The sequence below is a fragment of the Melanostigma gelatinosum genome, assembly GCF_949748355.1.
Source record: "Melanostigma gelatinosum genome assembly, chromosome: 11".
Classification (NCBI taxonomy): domain Eukaryota; kingdom Metazoa; phylum Chordata; class Actinopteri; order Perciformes; family Zoarcidae; genus Melanostigma; species Melanostigma gelatinosum.
Window position 1 is genome coordinate 20,114,159 of NC_136644.1, and position 14,454 is coordinate 20,128,612.

The 14,454-nt window shown below is 42.1% G+C and overlaps 2 protein-coding genes across 2 annotated transcripts in view; one reads left to right on the top strand and one right to left on the bottom strand.

Annotated features, from left to right (window-relative positions):
* Window positions 1-2,135, top strand: part of dclk2a (doublecortin-like kinase 2a) — a 33,513-nt gene extending 31,378 nt beyond the window's left edge. The window contains exon 17 of the mRNA XM_079278781.1: window positions 204-2,135. Coding sequence (XP_079134907.1) covers window positions 204-260 — 57 coding nt within the window. The 3' untranslated portion in view covers window positions 261-2,135. The remainder of the gene's footprint in view (window positions 1-203) is intronic.
* Window positions 2,136-5,698: 3,563 nt separating this feature from the next.
* lrba (LPS-responsive vesicle trafficking, beach and anchor containing) overlaps window positions 5,699-14,454 on the bottom strand; it is a 170,130-nt gene continuing 161,374 nt past the window's right edge. Inside the window, exons 53-56 of the mRNA XM_079278784.1 lie at window positions 11,077-11,178; window positions 10,753-10,949; window positions 7,473-7,624; window positions 5,699-6,837 (exon numbers count right to left, since the gene is read on the bottom strand). Of these exons, the coding sequence (XP_079134910.1) occupies window positions 6,747-6,837; window positions 7,473-7,624; window positions 10,753-10,949; window positions 11,077-11,178 (542 nt within the window). The 3' untranslated portion in view covers window positions 5,699-6,746. The remainder of the gene's footprint in view (window positions 6,838-7,472; window positions 7,625-10,752; window positions 10,950-11,076; window positions 11,179-14,454) is intronic.

The window sequence follows — 14,454 nt, forward strand, 5'->3', positions numbered from 1 at the left end:
ACCAATCAACTCCCTTCCTCCTCTCCTACCAAAGAGGCAACATCCCTGTCTTCCTCTCCCACAAAACAGGCTTCTCCTTCCCCAGTCTCCCCCATCAAACCGGTCATATTCTTCCCGTTCTCCTCCCCACCCAAACAAGAACCTCCCTTTCCATCACCCATTCATCCAACCCTGTTTCCCTCTCCCCCCTCTACACCTCCCAGATCCACAACCCCACCCTCTCCCATTGCTTCTCCTTCTGCCAGCCCTCTACCTGCTGAAGAGCTGATGGAGAAGATTTAAATGGCAATTTTGATGCCAATTTCACACCTCACTCCTTCTCTTTACATTCATGTGTCAGAAATCGTTAGATGAGGAGGTTAAAACTCCATCTTGAGCCTTTCCAGTAGCTGTAAACTGAGCCAGTGACGGCTGCGTCCATGTTTTTATCTCACTCTCATCCCACTCATTTCCAGAGACTGAGGATACAAGTTGTTTTCAAAGAATTTGTCGCTTGTATATGTATATTTGTATTTATTATTAGAGGATGTGTAGAAAGGGAGTGAACTGAATGCATCTGAATGAGTTGTTTGTCTTTAGTAGTCCTGCATTACTGCATCACCTTAATGTGAAATATTGTATTTATTATCCCATTTTGACTGGCTGTGGCTCTTTTGTAAATAGTTATCCATCACTCGCACACGCCATTGTGAACTCCTTTTGCTTTAGCAGAGACACTAGGTCCATAATACATAGAAGCAGCATATCAAATATCTGAACTTGCCAGCCTAGCTACCTGTAATCCAGCTGATGCTGCGATCAGTATGTTCTGTGACCACAGTCATCCCAATGGTAACCTGCAGTTTACTGTGAAGTGAGTGTTCCTCCACAGTACAGTGGGTTGACAAAGTAAAGATAATACCTAACAAAGAATCTCTACTTGGAGGTTCTATGCGTTTGTGTGCAGTTAAATAACATTTAATAAGATATGGAATTATCTGTCAATTCAAAAGCACAAAGCAAATATCAGGAGAAAAAGAAACCGGGAAAAACAGTATAATCTACACAAAGTGTTGTAGCAGGAGTGTGTTTTTCCTTCCTTGCTGTCCTGTTGATCAGCAGACCCTCAGGGTTGGAACCACTGCTCCTGTTATTTCGCCATGCAGAAAGCTTATATTTTATTTCACTTATTTTGTCAACTTCATTGTATTCTGGTAGGAACAGTTATTTCAGATAAAACGCATCTCATAGGTATTTAGGTCGATTGTTTTGTGCACCCACTGAAACTGACAGATGCTGACACATTAATCCAAATACTGTTCATATGTATTATTTGATGTGAACACTTTAGTACACACGTAGTGTGAAGAACCTTAGTCGTCCACTTGAAGGTTTGTTTATGTTTTTGCGTGTCTGAGCAGTTAATGGCCCTCAAAGTCTGGGACGACTGCTCGACATAAGAAATGGAGCGAATAGATCGAACAGACATGAAACCAAGTTGCAGGTTTGTTTCTAAAGGACTGCAATTGTTTTTTAAACTGAACTGCTTTCTGCTGTGAATGCAGTAATGCACAGAAAAAACACATTCACTTAGAATTAACTCCCACTTAAAATCCTACACTGCGGTTTGCATGAAACGAGTCAACACAGCAATGGTCTTTGATCTGTTGCATTCATATGAATGATTGTGTGACGGGTTTGTGCCGGACCACCAGCTGACAGCTCATCGCTTAATGATGCCTTTATCAAAACCCACTTGACTGAAAAATGGGACTCAATGTTTTGCGTCCTGTAAATAAGTCAAGTGATTTGTTTTTGTTTTGTGCAATTCTGTTATAAACTCCGCAGCATTTGTCCCAGCTGTGTAGGGCTCAGTCAACATGCCTCTTCAGGACTTCCTGCTGCATGCATGCATACTCCGTTTCACTTCCTGCCTCCCTGATAGTCGAAACCCTCACACGTGCACGAAGTCGGTTGATTAAAGTTGGTACATTATATCATTTAGCTTCCTCTTGTTTAAAAGTATACTTTGATCCGCAGTTTGCGAAGGGAATTTGTATGAAATGTTTTAAAACCGGTTCATCATCTGTGTCATACTGGAGCAATGTTCTTTATTGTGCATTGAGTGGCTGCTTTTAATGTCCTACTGTTTAGAAACATGCAATAAAGACTTCAAATGAATATTTGTTAGTGATCATTTTCTGTGCGTTGTAGCGGAGCAGAAATACACAGAATAGCCCTTTAACAGCCTGACAGGAAGGTGGGGAAAGAGAGGCATTAAATGAGACGCACCTGTGAGCTGGGGGAAGGAAAAAACCAATCAACTAACCAAAGCTGCATAGAGCAGAACCAAGAGAGGAGTGAGAGTTTTTAATGGGGTTCTGGACCTGTTGAGCTCAAAATACAAAAATGTTGACTGAGACCGAACTAAATCGGCGCAGCAAGGACCCATGAACCGACTGAACACACGGAGCTTTACTGGAGATGTGCTGATCCCGGGAGCAGGTGGTGGAAAATGAATCGTGTTCTGCTGCAGCTTGGACCAGTTTGAGGCCTCCTTAACTTCGGGCATTCATCAAGATAAGTCCCTTTAACTGCAACTCTCCAGGCTTCTGTCACATTGCCATTTTAGTGTCCAATGACATCTTAAACCTGCTGTTTACTGAACATTTAATGTTTTCATGATTTATTCATGACATGATATATGTATATATCATGTTTACTTTTGATCGTTTATGACTTACAATACTTTGACAGTGTTACGATCATTTTCGACAGAGTATACAATTACTTTTTTATGAAGCTTTTATGATTAGTATGTCATGAAAAATGTATTCGCCTAATAGTCCTAGTATAGTGTGTTGAAAAAAGTAATTTTATAGTATGTCGGAAACAAATTATAAAAAAGTCCTAGTATAGTGTGTCAAAAAAAGTCATAAACAAGTCATATTATAGTATGTTGAAAAAAGTCAGGAAACATAAATTGTATGTAATTTAGAAAACTGTTATATTATAGTAAAAAAGTCAAATTAGAGAAAATCGTCATGAAAAAGCCGTTATAGTCTGTCAAAACAAATTATAGAAAGTCCTTGTACAAAAAGGTCTTGAGTATGTGTGCAAAAAAGTCATAAAAAAATCATAAACAAATCATAGTATAGCATGTTGAAAAAAGTTATAGTATACTATGTCAAAAAAAGTCATGTTATAGTATGTTGACAAAAGTTCTATTATAGTATGTTGATAAAAGTCATCGTATACCATGTCGAAAATAGTATATGATAGTGATGGCAATAGTATTGAGTGTTTTGAAAAAGTCATAGTATATGATGTGGAAAAAGTCGGAGTATTGTATGTCTAAAAAAAAGTCAAAACAAAGTAATTGTAGAGTATGTGCAAAGAAGTCATGAAAAAAGTAATAAAAAGGTCATATATGAAAGAAAAGAAAGTCATCTTACAGTATTTTGAAGTCATTAAAAAATCACATTAAAGTATTTAGAAAAAAAGTCATGTTAAAGTAATAGTATGTTATATTATACCTCCCAAGTTACTTTTGGCTTGGTTTGTTTGCGTTTTATCTTTGGTTGCTGCATTGAGTTTGCCGTTACCTGTCCTGCTGTTCCCCGTCTGCCGTTACCCGGTCTGCCGTTACCGGTCTGCCGTTACCCGTCCTGCCGTTACCCTGTCTGCCGTTACCCGTCCTGCCGTTACCCTGTCTGCCGTTACCCGTCCTGCCGTTACCCGTCTGCCGTTACCCTGTCTGCCGTTACCCTGTCTGCCGTTACCCTGTCTGCCGTTACCCTGTCTGCCGTTACCCGTCCTGCCGTTACCCGTCCTGCCGTTACCCTGTCTGCCGTTACCCTGTCTGCCGTTACCCTGTCTGCAGTTACCCGTCCTGCCGTTACCCTGTCTGCCGTTACCCTGTCTGCCGTTACCCTGTCTGCCGTTACCCGTCCTGCCGTTACCCTGTCTGCCGTTACCCTGTCTGCCGTTACCCTGTCTGCCGTTACCCTGTCTGCCGTTACCCTGTCTGCCGTTACCCTGTCTGCCGTTACCCTGTCTGCCGTTACCCTGTCTGCAGTTACCCGTCCTGCCGTTACCCTGTCTGCCGTTACCCTGTCTGCCGTTACCCTGTCTGCCGTTACCCTGTCTGCCGTTACCCTGTCTGCAGTTACCCGTCCTGCCGTTACCCTGTCTGCCGTTACCCTGTCTGCCGTTACCCTGTCTGCCGTTACCCTGTCTGCAGTTACCCGTCCTGCCGTTACCCTGTCTGCCGTTACCCTGTCTGCCGTTACCTGTCCTGCCGTTACCCTGTCTGCAGTTACCCTGTCTGCAGTTACCCTGTCTGCCGTTACCCTGTCTGCCGTTACCCTGTCTGCCGTTACCCTGTCTGCCGTTACCCTGTCTGCCGTTACCCGTCCTGCCGTTACCCGTCCTGCCGTTACCCTGTCTGCCGTTACCCGTCCTGCCGTTACCCGTCCTGCCGTTACCCGTCCTGCCGTTACCCTGTCTGCCATTACCCGTCCTGCCGTTACCCTGTCTGCCGTTACCCGTCCTGCATGTTTGGACCCCTGCATTCTCAGCATTTTGCATGAAGTATTTCCTTTGCGTCTGCCTGCTGGTCTGTCTGTCCTTACCCTGCTCCCAGCATGTTCAACCGTGACAACTACGACTTCTTATGACAGACCATGACCTTTTTGTGACGTCCTATACATCGACATGTTTATCAATTATACGATGATTTTTTGTGACATACTACACTATGATGAAAGGAAGGGGCACAGGCAAATAACGATGGCCTTTTTTCATCGGATACGATACTATGACATTTGTATGCAGCACTATTGTTTTTTTATGAAATAGTATTCTACTGCTTATTCATCATTATTTTTAAATCCTATGCTACAACTTCATGAGTTCTTTATGACCTACTTCAATTCCTTTTTTTGACATACTTTGACTTTAATTACATACTATAAAATAACTTTTTTAGTGTTCATGACACTAAACTATGACTTTCTTGACTTTGTAATGATCAATTACTTTAGTACATTTTTTATTACATGCTTTTCTATGAAATATTTATATCCTATAGACACTCAATATTACTTATTCTTAGTTTCTGTTAGGCACTGGTGCTAGTATTACTTATACTTTGTATTTAACCTTTGTTGTTGTAGTTTTCATTTGTCTTTTCGCAATTGTATTTATTAAATTATTGCACAAGAATTTCCTACCGGATTAAAAAAGTTCTATTTTATTGTATGTTATGCGTTTGTGCCTAACCACTAGCTACTGCTCATGGCTTAATGCCTTTATCAAAGCCAGCTTGAGCATCTTAGAAATAAGTTATAAGTGATTTGTATTGTTGTGAACTCCACAGCATTTAACCAAGCTAGTGTTAGGTTTTACTGATTACATTTCCCTCTAAAAGCTGCATGCCTCCCTGTACAACAAAACCTTTGTTAAAAGTAAACTTTCATATGCAGTTTGTAATGGAAAACATGGATGAAAAGACAAGTTTACAGCAGTTTAATCATCTGTGTCAAACTAGAGCAATGGTTGTATGATGCATAGAGTGGCTGCTTTTAATATCGTACTGTTTAGAAACAGAATGACAGCAAATATACAATAGACTTCAAACGTGTGGAACAAGCAGTTGGCCACTAGAGGGTGCTATGGAGTCAGTTATTCTTAGTAAGAAATTCACTCATACGGACAATTCAAGTTATAAAATTCCATTTTATTGTAAGAAGTCAGCACACAAAAAAAAAACATTGGTTGATAGATACCGGTAGTTCTCATATAACCGGAGATTCAAACCACAAACTTTAAAGGAATATTTACCCCAAAATCAAGAGATACAAGTGGACGTTTATTTTAGTGAGGATCAAAAGGAATATGCAGTTTTATCACTGAATCACATCAACGTAATCACTCATCCTGTGATGAAAAGAAGAGAGAACCAGAGACTAAGTCCTTCCCGTCATTGGGCACTTGGAATGACGCGATCTCATACACTCAGTCTTTCCATCACAGACGATAGTCATTTGGGAAAGAAATTTGACATCGTCCTTTACATGAAGCTCATCTTTAACATCACAGAGGGAAGTTTTGTGTTCATCGATGTTTGAAGTATTAAATGATAACGCAATAGTTCTTCACTGATATGTTGTATAAGAGTAGTGAGCCATACATAGAAGTACAGAGGGAAAGGAAATTTTAAATATGGAGTACAATTAAACAGAATATATATTTATATATTTATATTCCCTCTTTGTTTATCCTTGTGTCCAATACAATTAATATTTATTCAAACAATTCCTATCTACCAACTTTCTTGTCAAAAAGCATGTTAAAAGTAAATGATAGCGTAATAATTCCCCACACACACCTACAGGAAAAAAAATAAAAATAAATCACTCGCCCTAAAATACACATATTTGGATTTTTAAGTCAAGAGAAAGGTTCTCACAAGCTCCCCACAAGTCCTGCGTTTGTTTTCCGGAGGAGACGAAAATAGACTCTTACAGCTAAAAATAGATCTGTTTTTAACCGTACAGTAACACAACCTACACCCTGTGATTGATATGAAAGATTTCTATCTGATCTACAAAATATAGCAATGCCCTTTTTAAAAATAGTTCAGTGTTTTTTTGATTTTTATTATAACAGGACAGTTTTATTGAGATACATTCAGAATAGTGCCTTTGATAAGAGTTCACACTTGCAACTGTTTGGATCTTCGTCAAGTCGCTGCTGTTGTCCGCTCAGTACCGGGTCTGGTACTCGTGGTGCCATCTGTTGAAGTCGTTGTAGAAGAGCACGATACTTCCAGACGCCATGCCGGTTATGATGCACCTGAGGAGTTAGGAGGGAACATCAGCAGGTTATGTTTGTTTTATTTACTTAAAAATTCTATTGAATTGGAGAAATCTCAGGTGTAACATTTTGTTCAACCAACTCTAGCACTGTACTTAATATTAATATTTTTCACTCCACTATACTCATCTGACATCTACAGTTACTTCAGGTCACGAATTTACACATTTAAGACATGATCAGCTTTTTAAGACATGATCAGCTTTTAAATATGTCATAAAGCTACAGCAAGTAATTAATACACCAGAAAAAATATGAATAATCCTATAACAGCCAACAAACTGTTTTCATAATCCAGTAATTGGTTTTTTTCTTTTCTTTTTACATATAATTGATTAATTGTAAAAAATGAAGAAATCGAGGACAATGTTTATCATAATTACTGCCAATAACTAGTTTGGCTCAACCAACCCAATTATACAGATATTCTAAGAAGCAACGTACAGCGAGTATAAAGTATTTATTTTAAAGAAATTAATCAATAAACATTTTGATGATAATATCATCAATCGGCTCTAAATAAATACAAGTACCTTTTGCTACATGATTACTAAAGTGATTTCTTTATTTTCTTCTGGCTGGGCTCTGCATTCAGTGTGTGTAGGTGTCGTTACCTTTGGTCATGTGACATGGTCATGGAGCGGATTCCCGCGTCACAGCCTGGGTAGGTGAACAGCTGTTTGAGGTCGTGGACCTGCCAGACTGACACCACACCTCCATCGCCGCCTGTCAGCAGGTACTGGCCGTCCCGACTGAGATACATGGCCTGGCAAAGACCGAAAAGAAAAGCATTTTTCATTGTGTTCACTCTTTGGTTTTGGGACGTTCCAATCATTACAGCTTTTACAGTAATGTGTCAGATAAATGGTAACTGGACTTACAAAGTGTACTCAAGGCGCTGTACACACAGTCACACACACTGATGGCTGCCATGCGCGGTGCCATCTGCTCATCAGGATCTTATCTATTGCACATGAAGCAGCACAGCGCAGCCTCCGGGAGCAAATTGAGGTCCAGTATCATGCCCAAGGACTCCACATGCAGACTGGAGGAGCTCAGAGTAGAGGACAACTCGCTCTACCTCTGAGCCAGATCGGACATAGTTTTACAAAGTCTATTGTACAATGTGAGGTGACTTTGCCAGACTTTTTTGATCATCTATTACCCGTCCTTCAATGCTCAAAATAACTGGAGCAGCGAAGCTATTCTGCCTGGAACCACGTGCATAAATAGCCTCTGAATAGGACTGGTGATCTGGGACCAGTTTATCTCTTATGTCAAAGTAAAGCTCATACTGCGAGGTCATGTGATCCGACAAAAGATCCCAGGTCAGCACCGCCATCCTTTGGGGCTTTCTGTACACAGACCCTGACTGGCAACAAAGATGGCTCCCCACAGCGAGGCCTCGGAGATTTACTCGTCTCATCTGCTTTTCCTGCAAACTGTAACAGCTGAATGGTCCCCCCGGGACTCGGGCGTACACAAATCACGTCTCGTGTTGGAGTGTATTATGGGCGCAGTGCATAGTGGAAGCTGCAACTGAAACAGTCAGCAAGCATCCGTAGCCGATGAAATGACGAGGCAGAATGGGAGTTCTAATTTAGAGCTTTACTCGCTTGTGGTTTTTATGACACAGAATTCGTCCGCCGCTCTGCAGTGAGACACTTTAATCATCAGCAGCATGTGTGTTGAATCAGGCTCGCTTTAAACGGGAAAATGAAACTTAAACTTCAGATCTGAAGTTGAAACAAGTGATTTTCGGGAACTTGACTCTGTAAGGAAAACATAAATAACCCTTCAAGAGCAGTACGCGGTGGATGAAAGTAGAACGATTACAGCCTAAATTAGGCAAATGTTTTGTATAAGACGCATTTGTGGAATTTCCGACCGCACTGAATTATAGGAGCTCTGTTTCTCATCATCGCTTAAGAAAGGCACAAGACGTGCATGTGAAGGCGCTCGCACAGACAGGCACACAATGACGTCCATGCTGGCGGGAGGCCTCGAGAATCATTCCAGCATAATTACCGCGTTAGATCATCGCGCAAGATGGGTGGGAACGGAGCACGGCTGTTTGTGTGGATGGTAATTGTCTTGTGTATCAACAGTCGGAGTTAATCTGACAACAGCGACAAAGATAATGCTTAATTCAGCCAATCATGATCGACGCACTGAGACAGAATCACGGAATCACCCCCCCCCAGCAACCCCGTTTACGTTACATGCAGTCATTTAATCCTCTTAATATGAAAATATTCACTGGTGCAGCTTTATATTCGATTCAACCAGCAGTCTCATCTTGTTGTGTCGAAGCAATATTCTGCATAAACAGATGACATACTCCACAATAATAGAAGAAAGGAACATCAGAGCTATTTACCAGCGACAGTGCTGTATTAATGTACCTGCGTCTCTACTAATGGAGTCCATGACCTTACTGAAGCTCAGCAGGAGGCAGGAGAGCTGGCAGACATGTCAGCCAGGCCAGGTAGGAGGCTGCAGACAGACATTATAAATCAGGCCTCTGCCACTGGGCGGCCAAACAAGATGGCCGACGGCTCTGCGGGACCTAAGATGTCTACCCGGGCTCGGATGACTAAAAAAATGACTCCAGCAGAAACGCATGCACGTTTAATGCCCATATCTCCTGCTTCTTTTGGGGGAACAGTGGGTGGATTCTGAGACAGGGGAAGGTAAAAAAGTTGAATTTATGGTGCCGTTAATCCCCCCGTTACGACGGCAGTGAAGAAACTGCTGGAATGGTTACACTGCCTGAGTTATACGAGTACTTAAAAGACTGTAATCCATTCAGTATGGCCTCTGTCACTCGATTCTGCTATTAGACTAGGATGCCGACTGTTAGCCTGTCATCTAACCTCCGACTCAAGACCCTTATAAATTCACAGTGAAAATATTCTCTCTCTTTCTAAGTGGACACTGCAGGCCGGGACAAACACTTATTTATCCTGGAGTCATACCGCGCAGAGGCTCTGAGGGCTGGGAAGATTGATTCTGGTATGTATGGGTGGACTAAATACTGTTCTCAAACCAGGGGGGGAGGGGGGGTAGAGCCTCTCACAGCCTCACTCCGAGATGTTAGGATTTTCCTAATGCCATCTGACATGGCTGGAATTTACAACAGCAGAAGAGAGCTGACAAAGGCCGGCAGTGGCCCACACTGTTCCCAAGCCACAGCTTCACTGCTTCAAAAGGAACTCTGGGAAACTCTACCAGCATCTAACGCCACCATTAGTTTCTGTTCAAGACACAATAAAGCATTCTGCAACCTGAACACTTACAACTTGCCCTATGATTTGAATACAATCAATCAGCATTTGTCTGCATGTGCTCATGAATCACGTCTTCCACAAGTTGTATTTCTGGCTCTGCGTCGGCGGGTTAGGAGCCGGGACACGAGAGGTTTGCTTAATAGGAAACAGGCGTGCGGCTGTCTGTCAGAGCTAGCTTACATTTCCCAGGCCAAACCGGAAACAAAGGGTCGGGAACCCAAAGGCAGTAGCTGCTATCTTGTGTCACTCTAACCACGAGGGAGGAAATGTGGGAAACGGGGGAATGTGTCGTCTTGCGCTGGAGGGTAGTTAATGGTGTTGGTGTCCAGAGCTGACCGCTCCTCTGGAATGTGCTCCACCACTGCCGCTGACGCAATTTGACCCGACAACAGGGCTGTGGATCAAAAGGACCATTTCCTCTGCTGCATGCGTGTGAAAGGGAATAAAAAAGGATGTGAAGCCCCGAGGCGCGCAGACCCCGACCTTTCTCACATCTCAAACCATAAGAAAGCCTTTAATCAGTGAGAGGACTTTCGACACTGACGTGGTGCAGGCGTACGTGCACTTTCACATGCACGCTCACGCAGGTATTAAATATCCTCACCTTGATGCTGTCTTCCACCTCCATGTGTCCGAGCAGTTTGCCGTTGACACTGAAGTGACAAAACTGTCCCTTGTCGTAGTAGATCACACAGTGTCCCTCGGAGGAGGACTGGATGAGACGGGGACGCACACAGCGTTCGGGGCCCTCCAGGGTCCGCAGCAGGTCTCCATTCATGGAATGGATCAGACAAGGACCCTCTGAACCAACACAAGACGACACGAGAACTCCAGTCAGACAAGGGAGATTCTTTAAAATCGGTCTTTTCGTTGCGAAACATAAACATGTCATTTGGACATATTAACAAAGACAGACAGTCAATCTCACCTTTGCAGCCACTGATGACGAGACCCAGCTCTGCACACACACTTGCACATGTCACTTCACAGTCATGGCCCGTTAAGATGGCCCGCGGTGTCGTAAACTCTGCTAGAAAACACAAACAAGAGGTTTACCAATGGATTAATGTAGTACCACGTTTGGTCACTAGAGGGAGCAACATACAAAAATTAAAGCACAAGCTAGTGCTGAGTAATACTGTAGAATAACTTCAGCATTAGAAAATGAAGGCAGTCAATCCAGTTACAAAAACATTATGAACAACCCCATTAAATCATAGACAAACAATAATGTGTAGAACGAACAGTCAAAATAGAATTAGTATTTCAGCTGGCAGGAAATGTGTTTTCTATATTTATATGAGAATGTACTGCAGTTTGTTGCACAGACTTTAAGACTGTTATCCTGCGAACACACACACACACACACACCCTCATTCACTCTCCCTTTCTAGCACTTGTCACCCTCCGCCTCTCCCCATCTTTAAAACCCTCTCCCCCCGACTGCCTTTACTGGATCCAGATGTTCCTGCACTACTCAGAGAGGAAGAGGGAATGAGAGTAAGCTGTGTTCCAAGTCACAAAGTTTGTGTGATTTTGTTTTGGTTTGAGCTGTCAGGGCGAGCGACATAACAAAATCGCCTTTTACTTTTGCATCTGTCATCTTCATCTGCGAGCGCATGCATTCTCACATGGAGTTTGTTGCGTCGTTATATTGAATTGTTCTTTAACAAATGTAGACGGATGTATTGCATTTGTAGCCAAACATTTGGTCATTGTGTGAAAGTATTGATCTGGATGACAGCATGTAAATAAATGTAACTGTGGTGTAAAGAAGCTGTGTGTGTGTGTGTGTGTGTGTGTGTGTGTGTGTGTGTGTGTGTGTGTGTGTGTGTGCAGTGACCAGTGAGGGTTCATGAGGGTTTCATGTCTGGTAGGGGTCTTGACCTCAATGACCCCATTTTCTTTGCTGTCACAAGTCAAGTTCAGCCCAAAACGAGAAACACAGGGCAGCGACGGTCAGTACACGATTATGGTTAAATGCTTTGTGACACTATTTCCAAAATAATTGTGTCAAAGGCTTCACAGCAATATAGTTTAAGTAAAATAGTTTCCAATATTGTTCATTTCATACAGTAAATGCCTGACTTGGCCAAACTGTTCAGTTTGTAAGCGAAGTCGCTCTCTTTAATTCAATTATGACATAAAACTCAATACAGGTTCACCAATAAGACCGATAGGTTTTCTCCCAAAAGCCACAGCTACTGTTAAACCTTAATCAGATTAAGCAGAAAGACTTCACAGACCATACTGCTCACTGAGCCCCGTTTTAAAAAAGCAAACTGGAGGACAAGCTAAACTCCAGTCACGTATAAAGACGCCGTCAGCAAAGTTTCCTATCAACGAAACCATCTAATGTACAGACAGCGGCTAGAATATAACAGAGGATAATAAAATGAATACATTGATTCTGATAGAAAAAATATTCAGTATGCATGTTATTCAGCAACTTAAGAGACAAAGTTCAAGTCCTGAATTATGAAGGAGTTTCAGAATAACAGGTTTATAAAGTCAAATTTATAATAAACAACTTTGTACAAATAACTGACGTCAACATTTCTTAATGCCAGCTGATCGTTTAAACGCCCTACGTCCGGCACTTCTGTCCGCTTTGCAAATACGCATCAGACGCTCAAACTGTGGTGCAGCTCGATCCACCCGGCCGGCAGCCTAAACATCTACATTTCATGTAGTTAACTGGCTAACATCCTTATCGTCACTAAAAGCAAACTCATGACCTACGAGCCGCTGGATTAAAGCATGATGTTGGTAGATCAATAAAGCTGATATATTGGTGTATCAGTTAACCTCTTCAGCCTCTACCTGCCATTTGGTTTGAATTAGCGCCACATCTGATTACAATCTTATACCTGTATATGACTAAAGCTGGGACACTGAGGAGGGTATCGGCTATCTAGACATGTGTGGACAAGGTGTGTGTGTGTGTGTGTGTGTGTGTGTGTGTGTAGAGACTGGATTAAAAAAAAAAACAGCTCCATTCCCGTTTAGAATTGGTAAAATAGCCAGATATCTCACCTTCTTCTTTTTCTTTTTATTAAATTAGCAAAGAGCAACGCACAAGGCATTTGGGTATCCTTTTAGCTAAGAAGCGGATGTATAAGAGTAGTATTGCAAGAGTACTCGTGTTTTAATATTTTCGTATCAAAGATTTAGTTTGTCATCAAATGTTCAGTCATTTAGGATATTTGTTACTCAAAAGCTAAACCTCAATAAATTTGACGAGGGGGTAATGAGCATTTCACATTTGATAATCCAGACTTCATCAAATGTCATTAAAATAGAAACCTATTAGTATGTGCCTGTGTTCAGTTATTCTCAAACAACCCGGATGATTTTCCAGATAAAGAATACTTTCATCTTCAGACTTTGCACTTCCTTTCAAACAACATGAACAGTGCAACTTATTACTATACTATAACTAAATAGATGTCTCATTGAACTGGTTTCCTCTCTGTGACCAGCAGATGGCACTGGTGTCTGTGGAATCTCTGCTGCTGTGCACCACGACAACAACAACATCTGTCTGCAGCAGGAACAGAGTGTGCGTAGGTCAACGTGTACATGTGCATATCAGCCATTCAGAGGCATTTGTGTCGGGCTTATGAAGTGTGTGGGATGTTCACAGGGCATTATGCATGAGAAGGAAGGTGTGCGTAGGCATGTGCTCTCATTCCCGTGACTTTAGCTTGAAAGTGTTTCGTTTTTGGAAAAGGAATAAAGTGAAGTGGCCCGTCTATGTATTTTGTTTGTGAGTCAGCGTGCGTGTGTGTGTGTGTGTGTGTGTGTGTGTGTGCGTGCAGTTGAGCTTCATGTCTGGGAGAGCCTCCTGCGGTCTGGGGCAATGGAGCATCACATTGTGGTGGTGAGGGGTTCGGATGACGACTGCTTTGTCTGCTCCTCTAGCTACCGCGTGGTAACTGCACTGAGCCGAATGAGGCTATACCGAAACAAACCATGCTTACAAGAACATGCACAGCACCCCTTCATGCATTCTTCTAAATATGAGTTTGATTGTTAAACCTGAAGACATGAGTTATTGTACAGATATCACGAGTCGTGTCAGTTCATCTGAATCCTCATGTAACCTTGCAACATGCATTGTTCTACCACAAGGAAATGCAAATGATCTGCTTTAAGGATGATTACAATACGGTTCAAAAGAAGTCACAATGTCGCCGAAACGTCAGCTAATAGAATAAAATCGGCATGGCACATCCTTCATTTAAAGTGACCATACTTTGTCATGTTGTCGTTCCGGTTCTGTTTTCTGTTGAGTCAAATGAAA